Source organism: Pteropus alecto, unplaced genomic scaffold, assembly GCF_000325575.1.
Source record: "Pteropus alecto unplaced genomic scaffold, ASM32557v1 scaffold146, whole genome shotgun sequence".
NCBI lineage: Eukaryota > Metazoa > Chordata > Mammalia > Chiroptera > Pteropodidae > Pteropus > Pteropus alecto.
Window position 1 is genome coordinate 15,989,217 of NW_006442107.1, and position 20,904 is coordinate 16,010,120.

Below are 20,904 nucleotides of genomic sequence, written 5' to 3' on the forward strand. Positions count from 1 at the left end.
TCACACTAGAAACCGAGGCCAGCTGCCTCCAGTGTTAGTCTAGGAGCTGCTCAGCAAAGAGCACCTGACTCGCTGAGGATATACCTGGATGTGGCTTGCATGGGGCCGCGAGTTGGGGGAGGTGGGGTTTCAGGGAATCCTCTGAGCAGAGCGACCTCTGTTATCCAGTTTGATGACTTCACAGCTATGGTGGCGCTGTGTCCAGAGCATTGGTATGGGGTAGGGCTCAACAGGGAATAATAGATACTGCCAGCACTTCTGTACAGAGCAAGTCTTGCCTAGGCCCTCACTCCGACAATGTCTCCCTGTATATCCCTGGTGTCCCCTGCACGCTGCCAAATTGGCACAGGTGGTGAAAATCTGCTCATGGATGTGGCCCCTTTAAGAGGCTTCTGCTGCTGCTGCCGCAGCCTCTTTCTCAGTCAGCTGCCGGAGACCTGGCGGCCCCCTGTCCTTGTCCTGTCCTACCTCTGCCATTACAGGGTGATTTCTTGGATTTCTCCCTAGTTGTATGGCTTGTTCATTTAGATCCCAAGCGATTTTTCCTTGCTGTTGCTCCTTGTTTCCATCACAACTTTGATTTGGTCACCAGAGGGATGAACAGAGCCTCTATCATCTATGCCATTTTTTCCCCCTCCCTGCATCCTCTCATTTTAAACTTCAGCTTGAAAGGAGAAAAGTCCTTGCTGAAACCATCTTTCTGCTTCGAACTCTAATTGCACTTTGTGGTTCCTACCATACTGGTACTCAGTATAGTCTATTGAAATCGATGATCACTTGTCTACTTCTTTTTAGACTATAAGGTCTTTAAAAGCAAGAGATGAATTGCGATTTTTTTCTTTGCATAACTTGTATGCGTGTCCCATATTAGGCACTCAGTAAAATGTCATATTAAGCACTTAAAAAAGCCAGATTAGGCTTGTAGAATGACTGAGTTAACCAATGAATAAATGAAAGAAAAAGGAAGGGAAGAAGGGAGATGAAGGGAGGAAATGAGGGATGGTGGGAGGTAAAGAAAAACTTTACCTTCTGAGCCTGGAAAGAACTTGATGAGGTAAAGTGGAAAGTGGAGAGTAGAAACATTAAAATATTCCTCAATGATTTGAAAGAATATATATAGCTTTTCTACATACAATTTCTTTCTAGGGACTGTTATAAGCGTCAAGAAATTATAGCACAACTAATAAAATTTTTAAAAATATTATGTAGTGTTGTCAAAGAGTTATGACCCCAGTTTCTTAATCATGCTGATATTTATCATCTATAAAAATATCACTATTAATAAAGTATTCTGAATGAGGGGAAATTCCTCCTAAACCTACAATCACTTTTTTATTTCTTTGATCACCTCTAAAATGGCAAGTCTGGCCCTCCACAACAAAATGTTATTTTCGATGAGATATTGTGAATATTTATAAAGTTACAATAGTTTTTAATTTTAGAAGTTATTTGGGAACTATCATACTTTCTTGGGAAGATGAGAACATGATTGTTTAGATATATTTGTTTTTTTCTGCATTTTGCTCATTGTAAAAACTGTTAAACTAGATTTTCAGAGTGCATATCAGACATTCAATTAAAAGCAATGATGTGCATCATTTCATGCATTATTTTTTGGTATGCAATTGAAACTTCTAATTCAAGATAAAATAAAAGATTTGTGCTGCCTAATTGGACATACAATCTAACCAGTTTTTTAAAATTTCAAGGCATTTGTGCATCCAATTTAGAGACTTTATTCATTAACATGCTTTTCTCTAATTCGTGTCGTCATTGTATCTGTGCATACACATTTTTCCCCTCTCGTTTCTATAAACAGTGCCTTTTGTTAACCAGAAAACATTTGAAATTGGTTAAATACTTTAAAAATGTTGTCAAAATCAAATTCTTTTAAATATAAAAATAAAGATTTTCTATAAATTCTTTTCCATGTTTTCTTTGAAGTTTATCCCTCCTATAGTTCAGAATTTTTGTTCTAGAATATGATTTTTTTATCTATAATTCTTAGTTTACTGTGATATATGTATTTTGTATATATATGTAAATGTATAAAATAAATAGCCATCCACATTTTATCCAGGCATTTGAAAAGATAATAAAAATAACTTTTAAGATTTAGAAATCTTTCATGATTTTCATATTTTATTGAACAATGACAGTCACACAAAATTATTTTTTATATCAGTTTACAGATAAAGGTTGTAAATAAGTAAGTTCCTTTTTTGTATATATGCTGATATTTTCTTTTTGGATGTTGTTTTTACTAATAGAAATTTATTATTTGTTACTAACTTATTGGTCTATATACCATACAGTATAAATTAAATACCACAAAACATCCAATCAAACTATGATTTTAATTCATATTTTTAACTCAAATTATTTCAGATTAAACAATTTATTTCTTAAAAATAGATAAACCAATAATTATGACTAATACTATCAATTTACCAAATAGGAAATCAGTCTATAGAGGCTGAGTGATTACGTCATGGATACAAAGCTAGAACCAAATTACAGTGCAATTTTTTGATATTGTTTCATTATACAATATTCATGTGTTATATGGATATAATGTGATAAATATAAAAATACATATTGCTAATTTTTTCATCACAAAGTTTCTATCTTTTATTATTTGTATACTTTTGGTTGCCTATGTATAAAATATGAAATAGCATCTATTAAATTAGCTTTCTTTATTTCATTCTTATTTTAAAGAAGTGCTTAATGTCACCTAAATGTTGATTTCAAATACATGCTCATAACCTGATAAAATTAAAAAAAAAATATTCAGGCTATATAAATTACATATCAAGAATAGATGTTAACTTAAACAAAATGCTTTGTGAGCATCTGTGAAGGCGATTTTAAAGTTTCTCATTTGACCTGTTGAAATGATATATTAATATTACACTGTTTTTAAATTCTTGGGATGAATTCTGCTTGTTTATAGTTTATCATCCTTTTAATTACTGCAGAATTTTATTTGCAAGTATATTATTGAAGATTTTGTAGCTATAAATTAGTCTGTATTCCAGTGTTCTTAATTTGTGTTCTATTTCATAGATTTTCTTATCAATGGATTGTGAAGCTTTCATTTCTTTCTTATTACCCAAGGAATTAATATAAATTTAAATAACTTCTTTTTGAAAGTTTGATCTAACGCTGGTGAAAATATAACTCTGGTGTTTTTTAAAGTTATTTGAATTATTGTTTCATTTTCATGGACAGTTATTTTATTTCATCACATGATGGGTCTTATCAGGCTATATGTTTTCTCTTGAGTTAATTCATAATTTTTAATGGCCTTAGAAATAATTCAAATTGATTAAGGTTTTCAAATGTATTATCATAACATGGTATAGAATGCTCTCTTTTGTATATCTCTTATTTCTAATGTATATGTATTTTTTACTTCTTATATTAGATATTCAAATTTTTAAAAATTGATTTAAAAATTGAGATGGCTCTTGAATTTAATAATTCTAGTTTTCCAACTTTTAAAATGCTAATATGAATCTTCAATAATATATGCTATTATAGTTAATAATTTTGTTCTTGTTTCTTTAGGTTTATTCTATTTCTTTTTACTTTTCACTCCCATTTTGAATGTTAAATGCTTTTGTCTTTAAATCTTTTCCTAAGAGCTACAGTTGTATTTCTTGTCACTCTTTGCAGTAAATCTCCTTGAAAGGATTCTATATGCACTGTCTCTGATTTCTCTCTTTGCATTCCGACTTCAGATTATTTCCAGTCAGGTTTTCACACCACACTACCCTGCGATTGCTACTAATGGATCCAAATTTTCTTCCTTATGATTCTCATAAAATCTAGTGGGATTTATTACACAAACTATTATCCAAAAGTTTTTAAGGCACTTTTGAATGTCACAAATGCTCAATGTTATTCCTCAAAGTTTAGAATATACTCATGTAAGTAGAAGAAAATATCAATCTATGATCTCATTATCCAGATGTAGTTATTATTAATATTTTGTTGTATATAAACAGGCCTTGTAATATATTTAAAAAGCATATTACATGCATACAGTAATATTTCTTATATTAAAACTTATTTCAATATAATTTTATATTTTACAATATAATTTCAGTGATCTCCTGAGAGTTTCCTAATCCTTTGTTATTAGACATTTAGGATGTTTTCAATTTTTAAGTATTATAAACAAAGCTATGATAAATATCTCTACAACTTTTAAATATTAATGTAACTACTCATTGTTAAAAAATAATATTGTTATGAAAAATAATCAAAGTTGTATTATGTTATATATTAGAAGCTTAAATAAGAATCATGTGCCTTATATTTCTGCTAAAGCTTAAATGATTTGCTTGCATTTTCACATTTTCCAAATTTTTAAAATTTAACTTCTTTTTTTTAACTCATTTTTTAATGACAGTATTTCTGTTAATTAAACTTCTTGGCTTTCATATCATTAGTCCTGTATAGTTATTGCCTATTAGAACTTGCATGACAACTAGTTTGCAATATAAAATCTGGATTTATATTATTCTTACTCTTTACCTAAGACTATAACTTTAAATGTTGTTGATATTAGCATTGTTTCTTTGAATCTAAAGGAATTTTTGAACATCACTTCATACTGAACCAAAACTACATAGTGACTCTAGGTGTTTACATTATTTTAAATCTAGAGGGTTTCCCCCCCCCCTCAGTATCATTTGTGATTTAATACTTAATCCTTAGAATAAAAATTACTTGATTTTGTCTTAAGCAAACTTTATATTATAAGTGAGATAGATTTTGGAAATTTTATAATCGATTTGAGTAAAATGGAAAGCTAAGAAAAGCCACTCCCACTGTAATAAATAGCACAGACTTAATATCACTATTATTTTGTATGCACTTGGTGCCATATGATTAACTTGTACATGAAACTATTTATTATGATTTTGTAAATATTATCTTCCTATATTGTCCAAGGGATTTCTGTACTCTACAGTCTTCTTTTAGAGACAATTCTCGTGTATTAAGTACTTTAAATATTGGTTACTTCCTGTAGTATTTTTTAAAAGATAAAAATGCTACAAAGTTCTAAATTCAGTCATTTTCTAGTTGTGTTGGTTTTGTATATGTTAGGAAAAAATCTACATTCTATGTCACTGCTAAAATTTCAGTTAATATGTTCAGGTATAATTCACAAATATTCATTCAATTTTAAGTAAAGTTCCTTTTAGAGAACTGTGGTTCACACATCCTTTAGAATAGCAGGGGACTTAAGGATGTTGCCCCTCAATTATCTCAGCGTAGCCACAAATAGAGAAGTGATTATCTAAAAAAGATTTTGGACCTGCCCCCACTATCTAATGGAACACACACGTGCACACACATATGTATATGAATCTGTCATATATGGGAGAGCCACAATATTCTTGAGAATTTGTATCAGCAAAAAATACTGCCATTTGGAGTGAAAGAGGCAGAGTGTAAAATAAAAGAAGACTGTTGGATCCCTGTGTTTTATTGGAAGGAAACAGGTTGATAAACTAGTTACAAACATGCTACCTTGCATGAAAAAAGAATGGCTCAGGTGGTGAAACCAAGAGCCCAGAAGGTGGAACGAAGAGTCCGGAGGGCACAATGAGATTCCAGAGGGTAGAACTGAGAGTTCTTTCTCTTGGCTGAGGGTAGAAAAAGTCAGAGAGATGTAGCAAAATGTGGAGTCAGAGAGACAGCACGAGAAGCACTCAACTGGCCATTGCTGACTTGAAAATTGAGGGGCCACATAGAAACTGCTAAAGAAAATGAATTTGGCTGACAATCTTAATGGAATTAACAGTGGTTTATCTCCTAGTCTCTGGGGAAGAACTGAGACCAGCTAAAACCTTCATTTCAGTTTGAGACCCTAGGCAGAGTATACACCTGATCCACTGACATTCTGATCTGCAGACCCATGACCTAACAAATATGTATTATTTTAAGCCAAAAAGGTGATACTATTTTATTTGTTCACTTTCTTCTTGTGTCTTTTAGGAGTGTTTTTTAAAGGTTTCCTCATACAGGGCATCCATACTTTTGAAAAATTTATTCATCATTAATGTTAAATAAGTTTGGTGAACTTGTAATTGGGGATTTTCTCTTTTATTATTTTTCATAAGTGGTTATGTTTGGGTATATGAAGTCAATAATGATAATTCATACTGTACTAATTTATTGATTTTAAAATTATTTATGGCAGTTTTATCATCATTTACGTTGGATTTTCCAGGGGTGCTATTATTTCATCTGCAAATAAAGATATTATTCCATCATTATTTCTTATGCCATTTAATGTTATCTTTTGATTACTGTAGCCTTGTAGGATGTTTTAAAATTTGGAAGTGTGAATTCTTCAGCTTTGTTCTTTCCAAGATTGCTTTGGCTATCCTGGGACTCTCGAGTTTTCATATGAATTTTAGAATATGCTTGTCAGTTTCTGCAAAGTAGCATACTAGGATTTTGAGGAGGATTTTATTGAATCTGTAGTTCAATTAGAGGAGTATTGCCATCTTAACAGTATTTAGTCTTCTTATCCAGGGGTCCCCAACCCTGGGCCTCAGACCAGTACCGGTCCATGGCCTATTAGGAACCAGGCTGTACAACAGGAGGTGAGTGACAGGCTAACAAGCAAAACTTCTGCTGTTTTTGCAGCCACTCCCCAGCGCTAGCATTACCACCTCAGCTCCACCTCACATCATCAGGCATTATATTCTCATAGGAGCACTGGTCCCTGGTGCTAAAAAAGTTGGGGACCACTGTTCTAATCCATGAGCACAGATGTCTTTCTGTTTGTTTAGGTCTCCTTAATCCCTTTCAACCATGTGTTGTAGTTTTTAGTGTACAAGTTTTGTAAATTTTAGTAAAATTTATTTCCTAACAATTTTATTAATTTTGAGGCTATTACAAATGAACTTGTTTTCTTAATTTATCTTTGGGTTGTTACTGCTAGTGTATAGAAATACAACCAGTTTTTGTGTGCTGTACCTTGCAAGTTGTTAAACTTGTTCATTAGACTTTAGTAGTTTTTGTTTGTTTACTTTTGTAGATTCCTTAGGATTTTCTATATACAGTACAAATCCTTTTATCTGTTTTATTTCTTCCTTCCCAATCTGAAAGCCATTTATGTCTTTTCATTGCCTAAATACTCTGGCTAGAACTTCAAATACAATACTAAAAATGAGCGGTGAGAGTAAACATCCTGGTTGTCTTCCTGATCTTAGGTGGTAGCATCTGTTTTTCATTAGTAAGAATGGTGTTTGCTTTCCATCAGTACCTTTTATCAGGCTAAGGAAGTTTCCTTTTATTGGTAGTTTTATCATGAAAGGATGTGGAAGTATGTCAGATGACTTTTCTATATCCATTGAGAGGATCAGATGAACTTGGTCCTTTATTATACTAATATGTTATATTGCATTTACTGATTTTTGTGTGTTGAATCAACCTTGCATTCCTGAGATGAATTCTGCTTGGTCATGGTGTATATTCCTTTTTATGTTACTGGATTCAATTTGTTGAGGATTTTTGTGTCTTCGTAATTAACAGTGGTCTATAGTTTTTTTTTTTCTTTTATGATGTTTTTAATATCAGGTAATTTTACCTCATAGAACACTCCTTTTCTATTTTTTAAGAGTTTGTAAAGGACTTGTATTAATTCATCTTTTAACATTTAGTAGAATTCACCAGTGAAGCAATCTGGTCCTGACATCTTTGTGGGAAGTTTTTTGATTATTAATCTTTTTTCTTGTTATAGATGTATTCAGATTTTCTATTTCTTTTTGACTCAGTTTTGATAATTTATGTCTTTTTAGGAATTTGCCTGTTTTATCTTATTTCTTTATAATTTGTTGACATGAATGTTTTGTAGTATTACATTATAATCATTTTTATTTCTGTATGGTTAAGAGAAATGTCTCTTCTTTAATTTCTGATTTTAGTAATTTGAGACTTTTCTTTTTTTGGCCAGGGTATCTACAGTTTTCTCAATTTCTTGGCCTTTTCAAAGAAACAACTTTTGGTTTTATTGATTCTAGCCTCTTTCTCGCTCTCTCTGTCCCCTAGAATTCATTTATTTCCACTCTAATCTTTATTATTTTTCTCTTCAATTCTGCCAATTTGTTGCTTTATGTATTTTAGGCTTTGTTGTTTGGTGCATATTTATTTGTTATTGTTATGTCTTTTTGATTAATCGACTATTTACAATTTTTATTCAAAAGTTTTTTCTTTTATCAGATATTAATATAGCCACTCTAGCTCTCCTTGGCTACTGTTTTCATGGTATTTCTTTTCCAACCTTTTACTTTCAACATATTTATTTCTAAATCTAAAATATGTCTCTAGTAGACAATATATGACAAGGTTATTTTTTATAAAAAATGTATTTTGTCAGTCTCTATAGCTTGATTGAAGTATTTAATCCATTTACATGTTAATGTAATTATTGATAAGGTAAGATTTATGTCTGCTATTTTGCTATGTTTCCTTTGTCTAACAAATTCATATTTTCTCTATTACTCCATTACTACTTTTGTTGCATTAAATAGATATTTCTTAGAGCACCATTTCAATTGCCTTGTCATTTATTTTACTATATATTTTAAAATAATTTTCCTAGTAGTGTCCCTGTGATTACAAATAATACCTTAATTTATAAAAGACTGTATTTTGGATTAATACTAACTTGATTTCATTAGTACACAAGGTCTTTGCTCCCTCTTCTAGAGCATCTTACATTTCCCCATTTGTTTGTACTCTTACTGTATAAATTACATTCTCATACATGTGTAGCTATCAACAAATTTGTAATTACTACTTTATGTCATTGTCTTTTAAATCAGGTAAGAAAAAAAGTATTACAAAATAATGCATTTATACCAGTTTTTATATCTATATAGTTACGTTTACTAATTCTCTTTATTTCTTCTTCTTTATTCAAGTTATTTTCTAGTGTTCTTTCTTTAAGCCTGGAGAACTCCCTTTTGTATTTCTTATAGGACAGACCTGCTAGTGACAAATTTTCTGTTTTTGATTATATGGCAATATCTTAATTTCGTATTCATTCTTAAATGATAGTTTTGCTTGATATGGGACTCTTGGTTCCTTTTTTTCTCTACTTCGAATATGTTAGCATATACCTTTTGGCCCCATGGTTATGGATGATAAAACAAGTATTAATCTTATGAAGATACTTTGTGTGAGAAATGTTACTTCTCTCTTGCTATATCTTTGTTGATATTTTCTATTTGGTGAAACATCATCTTCATGCTTTCCCTTTAGTTTCTTAGACAGTTACCTTTAGCTTTTTGCACATATTTAAAATAGCTGATTAGACTAATAAATTCAATAGCTAAGCTTCTGCTGGGACAGTTTCTATTGAGTGCCTTTTTTCTTTTGTATGCTCTATCTTGTTTTTTGTTTGTTTGTTTGTTTGTTTGTCTTTTAAGGAAAGGCAACCCTTGGTTGACCTCACAGATTGCAAGGACCTTGTCAGCTTACAATCCCTTATTTTTTATTTTTTATGCCTACAGCACCTGGTCTTCCTAGGTGGTCTCCCATCCAAGTACTAACCAGGCCTGACTCTGCTTTGCTTTCAAGATCAGTCGGGATCAGGCTTGTTCAAGGTGGTATGGCCGTAGACCATTTTTCTGTTTTTATGAATGCATGTTCCATAATATTTTTTTGAAAACTGGACATTTTACATAATATACTGTAGTAATTATGTAATCTTATTACAGGTTATATAATTACCACAGTAACTATGTAATCTGTTGTAACACTGTAAATAAGATTCTCATTCCTCCCCAGGGTTTGTTCCTGTTTCTGTTGGAGTTGTTACTTTTTTAGTGACCTTTATGAATAAGTTCTATAAAATCTGTTTTCTTTGTCATATATAGCCACTGAAGTATCTTCTCAGTTATCTTAGTGATCTCTTAATGATTGGACAATGATCCTTAAAAATCTGGAAACAATAAATCTCCCTGTCTTTGCTAAGAGGCATTGTATGCTTGTTAAGGCACATCCTCAATACTCATCCAGGTAGTTGTTAACTCTGCCTTAGTTTTCACTTTTTGCTTTTATAGAATCTCAAGATCAGACAGAGGTGAGGACTTAAAGGGCTCCTCCAGCATTATCAGAGCACTTGAATAGCCCTGGGCTCTCACACATCTCTGTGCATTTGTAGCCTTCTAGTTTCCCAGGAATATGTTGGAGCTTTTCAGAGCCACTATAGACACATCATTCTCTTCAAAAGCTTTTGTTTTTAGGATTATTGGTTACTCTATTGTTTGTCCCAATTGTTATCCACAAAGATGGCCACAAAACTAATCAATTGCCTGTCATTTTTTTTTTCTTTTTCTTTTTTTTGATAATCACACTTTGGGAAAAAACTTTCAAGGGGAGATTTTTTGTACTGGGTGAGCTCTGTGTCAAGTCAAATATAGACATCCTTGCAAGTGGAGTCTTCCAAAAAAACAAGACAGGTCAAATAATGATAATTCTGATAGAATGAAACTTGAAAGGCATTCCAGTTCTGTTCTACAACTTCTGGTGGCTTCCTGACTGCTGGTATTTTCAATAAATGTGAGATGTTATTCTTCAGGGCTACCACTACCAAATGAGGGAGGGATTAGGATAAGTTTAAACACTACAAAGCTCATACTTCTTAATAAAATTAAGCTTTATTTTAATAAGTGCTCCTCAGATTGCTACAAGCCTTCAGTTAATCTCCAGAGTTCTGAGAAAGCTAATTTTGATATTTTTTTAGCTAGTTTTCTCATTATCTTTATAGAGGAGAGTTTGCAGATATTCATGTTCTGCTTTTTTCACTGATGCCTTTCACTAGGACTGTATCTTGAAATTTAAGGCTTTATTTCACCTTTTTAACAGTCTTACTATTCTTTCAATCTTGTTTATTGTAAAATATGCTGTCAAATATGCCCTTGGATCTTCTTGGTTTACTGGGCAAGATGACATTCTCCTTTAGGCCAAATTTATACAAATAAACTCATATTGATTATTTTAATAATTTGTATTGTGTTTGCATTTAGACTTTTATTCATCCGAAATTTACTTTTGTTATAATGTAAGTTAGAGGCGAAGTCAAGAAACCACTTTGTTTTTTTCAAAAATAAATTCTACATTATTTCAGTCCCATTAAAATAAATGATTTCTCTCACTGAATTCCAATACCACTTTTAAAAATATTAATTCAAATCTATTTCAGGGCTCCAGTTTTTCCCTCTGATTTTATTACAATGCCAAAATAAATGTTGTTTTATTATAATGGTATTACAGGATGTTTTAATATCTGGTAGCAAATTTCCAACATTATTCTTATTTTCCATATACCTCTTGGGTACTGTCATATATCTTTTCTTCTATACTAACTTTATTTTATTCAGTTTGAAAGAGAATACTTTATTATTATACATTATATTAATTTTGGGATAACTGACATATTTTATTAAGCCTTTGATGACATATTATTCTTTTATGTGGATCTTGATTTAAACTTTTAAATAAGAATTTGTGTTTGCTTTGTATAAGTTCTTCCTTTACTATTGATTTTATTTTCAAATATTTTATATTTAATGACAGAGGTTTTTAAGTATTGTCACTATTTTTAGCATACTAAGAGCTATTGTTTCCCATATGCTTATATATAACTATTTTACCAAAATCATTTATTGTAGTTTTAGATAGAATCTTTTGTTTCCCTAAATATTAGATGATACAATCTAAATTTGAAGACTATTACCTTTTCATATTCGATATTATAATAGTAACATCTGGTTTTATTATCTAATGACATTTAGCTAACTTTCACAAAACATGATTAATAATAGTGTTTAGAAAAGATTATGTTCTCATTCTTGAGTTCAGTGGGCATACCTTTAGCAGTTTATGATTTACTTTGATAATTTCTGTTGGTTCTTTATATTATATTGGTAGTTTTTCCTTGTACTAGTTTAAAAATTATGGAAACTAGATAGTGAATATGTAAAATTGCTACTTTGTGAAGTGTTGGCCATATTCACGTTATTTCCTCATTTAATTTGTTGATGTGATAAATTATGATTTAAATTTTCTAATTTTTATCACTTACAATATAATGCATTTTATTTTATTTTGATTGGTTATTGAGTACTCTTAGACTTAATATGCTGTATTTTATTTGGAATCATAACAATTTTCATGGATTAAAAATGCCTATCAGGTGTTATTTTATACTATTTTAATCAATATTTATTAACTTACAGTAGCTGCATAAAATTAAATGTAATCTATTTCTTACTTTACAAAATAATGTAGTTCTCCACAATCCATTCACATTCTGTATATTTTTTCTTAGCTAGCTGACTTGAAAAAAGCTTATGATCAACTAGCCTACAGGAAAAAAAGTTGTGAAAGTGAATATTTGGAAGCATTTAATGATTTTTATACTAAAGTAAGTTGACTTTCCCCTGCTTCCCACTAGAATTCCATTCTCTATTCCCAAACATTAACTCACACAACTAAAGTAATTTTTATTATTTTATATATTTTTTATTTTTGAAATGCATAAACATGTATAAATGATTATTTTATTCTTTTCCTAAAGAAAAAAATATGGGATACTGAGCTTTCTAATATCACAAAAGATTTTTCAGCTATTTCAGAAGCATATACTCAATTGATGGAAGAAAATAAAAAAATTGTGATGGATATTGAAACCATATCAAATTTAATCAATGACAGGTAATTCTGCAAAAATAATTTTTATTCTTATGTAGCATACTTTATATGTTAAATATATTAAACCTCTTCATTTTGTGTTCCTCGAGCGGTATGGTGGTGTTTGTGTTTATTGTTAGTTTTAAATTCGTTTATTTCATTTTCAAATATTGCTGTTTAATCATTCCGAATCTCTTTAGAAAAATAAAAATCATGAAAAAATTATAAGGAGTTTTACACTCACTCGTATCAATATTCTCGATATTGTTTCAAACTCCATTGCTTTGATTACTAAAGAGGTAGAATATTTATATAACTTCTATTGAATTCTACTTTTTCTAAAATATTTTTTGTGCTTCTAAGGAAGGAATAAAGAACTTAGGAAGAAAGGAAAAATAGCTTTCCTAAAGTCCCACAGCTAGCACAGCTGGCAATAGTAGACCTAACATTACAATTGGAATTCTCTTACAGCACAGGTAAAACTGTGGTAAATTCACAGAGCTGCATTTTTGGCTGTATGGCTGGAGCTTTGCACAAATGCTTAACCTGATTTGTGTGCCTGTGTGTGTGTGTATGTGTTTTTATGTGACAGGCAGGCAGGGACAAACATTGAGGGTAGGGAGCTGTCAGATATTGATTCATTTTAAAGGATTTGGACTTTGCTGAAGACTATGGAAATCCACTAAAGCTTTATGGTCAGATTTCTCTCTTTTTTAAATTTATTCATTTATTTTAGATTCCTTTTTAAAAAAATTTTAGGTTTCTCGTGTTTTTAATGTGCCATTATTTATTTAATATATATGCAAATATTTAATATATATGCATATACTTTTAAATTTTATTCATTTTTATCTTCTTTTTATCTTTTATTTTTTCAATTATAGTTTGACATTCAATATTTTATATTAGTTTCAGGTGTGCAACACAGTGGTTGAATATTTATATAATCTACAAAGAGATCCCCCCGATTAGTTCAGTACCTACCCAGCACTATACAAAGCCGTTAAAATGTTATTGAGTATATTCTCTATGCTGTACTTTACATCCCCATGACGATTTTGTGACACAACCAATTTGTATTTCTTAATCCCTTCATCTTTTTCACTCAGCCCCTACAACTCCCCTTTCCAACCATCAGTTTGTTTTCTGTTGTCTATGACTGTTTCTGTTTGGTTTGTTCATTTATTTTGTTCTTTAGATTCCACATATAAGTGAGATCATATGATATTTGTCTTTCTCAGTATGACTTATTTCACTTAGTGTTATACCCTCTAGGTCTATTCATATTGTCACAAATGGTAAGATTTCACTCTTCTTTATGGCCAAGCAATATTCCATTGTATATATGTGCTACTTCTTTATCTAATCATCTGTTGATGGGCACTTAGGTTGCTTCCATATCTTGGCTATTGTAAATAGTGCTGGTGTGAATGAACATAGGGATGCATATATCATTTCAAATTGGTGTTTTATAATTCTTCAGATAAATACCCAGAAGTGGAATTGCTGGGCCATAAGGTAATTCTATTTTTAGTATTTTGAGGAACCATCATACTGTTTTCTATAGTAGCTGCACCAGTTTGTAACAGTGCACAAGGGTTCCCTTTTCTCCGCATCCTCACCAACACTTGTCTGTTGATTTATTGACGATAGACATTTTGACAGATATGAGGTGATATCTTATCGTGGTTTTACTTTGCATTTCTCTGATGATTAGTGATGTTGAGCATTTTTTAGGTCATTTGGCCATCCATATATCCTCTTTAGAGAAATATTTATTCAAGTCCTCTGCCCATTTTTTAATTAGATTTTTTTTTTTTTTTTTGGTGTTGAGTTGTATAAGTTGCCCTTATCAGTTGTATTATAGGCAAATATCTGCTCCCATTCCGTAGGTTGTCTTTTCATTTTGTTAATGGTTTCCTTTGCTGTGCAAAACCTTATAGTTTGATGTAGTCCCATTTGTTTATTTTTTCTTTTCCATTGCTTGAGGAAATATATCAGAAAAAAATTTTACTAAGAGCAATGTCAGAGAATTTACTGCCTATATTTTCTTCTAGGAGTATTATGGTTTTGGGTCTTAGATTTAAGTCTTTAATCCATTTTGAGTTTATTCTTAGATTTCTCTTTTGAAGACATCACTTTTGTGGTAAGTGGATGAATTAAAGTTTGAATAATTGATTTGAGAGTAGTACTAGATATTAAATAAGAAATGTGTGGAGGTTGGAAGAAAGATCTTGATATGTTTGATTTGGAATTTTGTATGGCATGACTTTAGTGTAAGTGTGTAGAAATCACTTTGATTTATGGGTCTGAAATTGAGGAAAGATGTATATGGAGATAGAATTTAGATGCTAAATGAAGAAATACTTAAAATTGGCAAGCAATTTTTTTCATGTTTATCACTTTATTTGCTTCTTAGTAATTAGAATTTTTATGAAATGGAAATTTTATGGGATAAATTATAATACTAAGCTATATGTCTGTATGATATAAAGATTCCTCAATGTAAGGGAAGGAACAAGAAATATAATTAATGGCCTTTATAGACTTTATCCACTAAAAAAGCTTTTTTGGTTATGAAAATCATAAATATCTACTTAGAAAATACACGAGGAAAAATCTCATTCATTAGAGAATGGAATCTAAATTCAAAAATCATAAATATGAAATAGGAAACTTCTATAAAGTAAACACCAAATGTGATTGAAATTTATTAAAATTAAAATTTTATTTAAAAAATATGTTCCCAGTTTATTGAAGTATATTTGAAAAGTAAAAAATTATATATATTTAAGGTATACAAAAAATGAGTTTTATTAAAACTTTGTTTTTAAATCGAAGGAAATGTTCACAGATTTCCCATGAAGTCCCTACCCACACACATGCATAGTCTCCTCTGTTATTAACATCCCTCTCCAGAGTGGTACATTTATTACACTTGATGAACCTACACTGACACATCATAATCACCCAAAGTCCATAGTTTACATTAGTAAACTGTGTCCATTCTATTGGTGTCGTACATTCTATGGGTTTGGACAAATGTGTGATGATATGTATTCACCATAATGCTGTCATAGAGTATTTTCACTACCCTAAAAATCCTCTGTGCTGTGTCTACTCATTCCCCCATTCTCCTTCCAAACTCTGGCAACCACTGACATTGTTAATGTCGCTATAGTTCTGTCTTTTCCACAACGTCATGTAGTTGGAATCATACAGTATGTAGTCTTTTCTGATTGACTTCTCTCATTTACTAATATGCATACAATTTTCTTCCATGTCTTTTCATGGCTTGGTAACTCATTTCTTTGTAGCGCTGAATAATATTCCATATGTTGATATACCATAGTTTACTTACACATCCTCCCATTGAAGGGCATCTCAGTTACTTCTGAGTTTTGGCTGTTCTAAATAAAGCCTCTGTAAACAACCGGATATAGGTTTTTATGTGGACAAAAGTCTTCAACTCATTTGAGTAAAAACCAAGGTACATAATTGCTGGGTCATACAATAAGAATATGTTTAGTTTTGTAGGAAAACACCAAACTATATTCCAAAGTGGCTATATCATTTTGCGTTCCTACCAACAAGAATGAGAGTATCTGTTGATCCACATCTTTGCCAATAATTGGATGTTGTCTGTGTTCAGGATTTTGCCTATTGTAAAAAGTATGTCATGATATTTTGTTGTTATAATTTGCATTTCCCTAATGATATATGATGTGGAGCATCTTTTCATATGCTTATTTGCCTTTGTATATATTCTTTGGTAAGGTGTTGGTTGAGGTCTTTGATCATTTTTTAATCAGGTTGTTTTCTTACTGTTGAGTTTTCAGAGTTCTTTGTATATTTTGGATAACATCCCATTATCAGATGTGTCTTTTGCAAATATTTTCTTCCAGTTAGTGGCTTATCTTCTTCTTCTCTTGACATCAGCTTTCACAGAGCAAAAGGTTTTAATTTTAATGAAGTTCCCTTATCAATCATTTCTTTCATGGATTATGCCTTTGCTTTTGTGTCTAAACAAATAGTCATCATGATACCCAAGGTCATCTATGTTTTCACCTATGTTATCTTAGGAGCTTTATAATTTTGTGTTTTATTTTGCATTTTACTTTTGGGTCTATGATCTGTTTTGAGTTATTTTTGTAAAAGATATAAAGTTTGTATTTCACTTTTGTTTTGTTTTGTTTTGTTTTGTTTTTTGCATGTGGATGTCAAGTCGTTTCCAGCACCATTTATTGAAAAGATGATCTTTGCTCTACTATATTGCTTTTGCCTCTTAGGCAAATATCATTTGGCTGTTTTCCTTTGGGTCTCTTTCTGGCCTTTTTATTCTGCCTCATTGATCTATTCGTCTATTCTTTTACTAATAATCCACTGTCTTGATTTCTGTAGCTTTATAGCCAGTCTTGAAGAAATATATGTTTAAAATAAATAAATCTAGGAGTATATCAAACTTTCGAATATGATTTAATAATGAGAAAAAGTCAAGTTCTAACCAAATAAATTATAATTTTTATTGTGATTATAATTAAACTCCTAATGTAATATTATTTTATAAGTTAATTAAATGATTATCTTGTAAAGCTCACCAAAATAATTTTAAAATGATGATTCATGGTGATAAACTGCTCTATGATATATTTAAACATGAAAAAGCTTATATAATTATTAAATCCTGTAATACTGGCCAAAATATAGATAGCTAAATAACTGAAACATGATTAGATACTAATAGCAATAGTCAGAAATAAAAAATTTAAAAAATACCTCTTACAATACAATTTTAAAACATGAAATCCAGTGACTAAATCTAGCAAGTAAATGTATGATAACTCTATACAGTAGACTACAAAATATTATTGAGACAAATTAAAGAAGATGCAAATCAATGGAGGGCACATATCTTAGTCATAGATTGGACCACCCAATATTGTGAGGATATTTATGCAATCTCAAATAAATTCTTAGCATATTTTGTGTGTGTATGTGAAAAGATGTTTCTAAATGTATATGGAAAATCAAAGAAGCAAAACTATTCAGACAATGTTAAAGAAGAAATAATCTTGAAAACTTACCATTTTTCAAAAATTATAATAAAGCTCAGTATGTAAAATGATTTAATGTTGTTATAAGGATAGATAAAATAGACCAATGGAACTGAATATAAAGTCCAGATTTAGACCCATACGAATACATTTATTTGATTTATGACAAATATGCCACTGCAGTGCAGTGAAGAATTAGTGTTCTTTTAATAGCTATGTAAAAATAATAAATACCCCTACTATCACTACATACAAATATAAATTTATGGAATATAGTTGTAAATGTGAAAGTCAAAACAATAAAAAGCCTAACAAAAAACATAGGAAAATATCTTACTGGATATGGGTAAGGCAAAACTTTCTTAAACAGAAAAATAAACACTATTATAATTTTTTAAACAAATGGTGAATAAAGTCATTGAAAAGGCAAAACTCAGACTGATAAAAATATATGTAATACCTATATCTGAAGAGAGAAATCAACACACCATTAAATTAACATTAAATACTATAATAAATATAAATAGAATAATTAGCATAAAATGAATATAATAACAAAATAATTAAAAAGAAATAAAACGCAAATAATCCAACAAAAAGGGGCAAAAGATTTGAACAGCCAGTGTACAAAGGAGGATTCCAAATGTATAATAATGAAAAGATGCTTGATTTTCTCAGGGAATGTAAACTAAAACAACAATGAAAACCACTACACATCCATCAGAATGCCTAAAATGCAAAGACTATTGATATCTTAAGAGTTGGCTAGGAAAGTAGAGCAACTGGAACTCCCACATACTGCTAGTGGAAGTGCAATTTTGTAGAAAATATTTTAGCACTACATACTAATGAGTTTAGAACATTCCACTCCTAGGTATGTATCCAATAGTAAATCATACACACATTCATCAAAATCACTTGGAAGTATGTTCACAGTAGCATTATTTTAATAGCCACAAACTGGAAAAGGCTTAAACGAACATGAAGTTTAGAATGGATAGATAAATTGTAATGTATTCATACAAAAAAAAAGCAATGAGAATGAACAGATTTCAGCTACATAGAACAACTTGTTTGAATCTCAATTTTACTATTCAACAAAAGACAGTTGATCCTATTTAAAGATAAACAGACCTGCATGATGCTGATAGAAATCAACAATGCAGCTCCTATTGGGTGGTAGTGACTGGGAGAGCACACACTAGGGGTTTCTGCTGACAATGTTTAATTTTCTTTTCTATCTGAATGAGGCTTTATGTGTACACTCAGTGAAAATGTTAATGTATTCTTTGATTTGTATACTATTCTGTGTAAAGGTTCTATTTCAATAAAATATTACATTTAAAAACATTAAATTACATAAATTGTTCATTTAATTCAATGAAAAATGCATTTAATAATTTATTAATCTTTTATCGACTTCACATTACATGCAGACATTAAGGTAGGTGTAAAGTTGCAATATATATATGTAAGTCTCTGCCTTCAATGAGTCCCCAAGGAAACAAATAATTATTATAGAAGCTATACTTTCTTTGCAGCCTGGTAAGTATAATAAGAGAGCTAGGAGAGGATTTAGCTAGCAGGAGATTCTGAAGATGCAACTCATTTTTAGTTATCAGAAACTATGATTACCTGTGATTTTTTTTCCATTCATTTCTGTGGTTTTCTATAATTTCTCTGCCTTTGATGAAGACCTCAAATTTATTTGTTTTTTTTTATCTTAGAAATAGTATAGCATCAGTGATGTTTTATGAATAAAATAAAAACTAAAATGTACACTTTTTGCACAGCTGCATGCCCACAACCTTATAAATGCTTGCAAGTAGAATCTGTGCATATTTTTGGATCCCCAAAGACTAATTTCATAACTGACACATTGTTGATGTACATTAAATATTTGTTGAATATTTTAGTAGAAAATATTAATTTTTAGTGTATTATCTAAAACGTATCATATGAAATAACAAAATAATATTAAGGTTAATTCTTTTATCATTTAGTAGCTAATGCCAGAAATAAGGTTAATTCTTTTATCATTTAGTAGCTAATGCCAGAAATAACTTCATATATGTATATTTTTACTTGATGCAAGCAGCCATTTTATAATTTTATAATTATAGCTAATAGACTAATATTGTAATTTTATGCTTAAGACTAATTTCATAATCAAGACTTACATTTAAAGAAAACTTAGACCAAAAAACCATATATTTGTGCATGTGTGTGTTGTATGTGTGCATGTGTGTGCGCTTGTGTGTCCTGAACACTAGCTTTGTGTGAAATACTGTTTAGGTGTTAGGAATATTGTTTAAGTTTACATGCTTCTAACATGAAGTAATAAATGAAAATTTAAAAATTCAGTTATTGTTATCCTTGTGAGGAAGATAAAATTAGATAATGTGTAGAGAGTGACAGGACCAGGGAAGGACTGGGAGCTCAGCTTTAGCAAGGACACTCTCTCTAAGTAGATGACATTTGATTGGAGACCTGAATGAAGATGTATCAGCTTTGAGCCTGTCTGGAGAAGAACATGCCAAGCAAAAGGAATAGAATATTCAAAAGTCCTGTGATGGATAAAAGTCCTATGTATTTGGGAAAAAGAAAGGAGGCCAATGTTTCGGGAAACTTGTGTATGAGTAGGGTACTTCAGGGAGACAAATGTTGGCAAGGCAGTTAAGGCTCAGATACTGCACGCCTGTAAGTAGGCTGTGATAAAGGCATATGGATTAAAGCTTTTTATCTATTTAAAGCACTTTACATTTTAGAAAGATCTGTTGGGCAGCTTAATGAAAGATGGACTTCTGTGCACAAAAGGACAGCTTTTTTGATGATTCAGAAAAATTATAATGGTGACATAGATCAAGGTATTTGCAGTAGAAATGGTAATAGTTGATTTTTAGATATATTTTGGAGAGAGTGCCAGTAAGATTTTTTGATAGACGGGATATAAGACGTGAGGGAACGAAAAATGTTCAGACTACTTGCTATGATAACAGGGGCTTGAAGAAGTTGTGAGAGGGACTTTGGAGAAGAAGATATATCTCTTTGGGCCATTTTAATGTAAGATTTTTATTAGCTCCTCAAGTGGAAATGAGAAGTAAAAATGAAATACATAGGT

The 20,904-nt window shown here is 30.7% G+C and overlaps 1 protein-coding gene and 1 pseudogene across 1 annotated transcript in view; one reads left to right on the forward strand and one right to left on the reverse strand.

Annotated features, from left to right (window-relative positions):
- CCDC178 (coiled-coil domain containing 178) overlaps nucleotides 1-20,904 on the forward strand; it is a 325,585-nt gene that overhangs the window by 54,606 nt on the left and 250,075 nt on the right. Inside the window, exons 10-11 of the mRNA XM_006920102.2 lie at nucleotides 12,368-12,463; nucleotides 12,617-12,753. Of these exons, the coding sequence (XP_006920164.1) occupies nucleotides 12,368-12,463; nucleotides 12,617-12,753 (233 nt within the window). The remainder of the gene's footprint in view (nucleotides 1-12,367; nucleotides 12,464-12,616; nucleotides 12,754-20,904) is intronic.
- On the reverse strand, nucleotides 9,537-9,655 carry LOC112469343 (annotated as a pseudogene).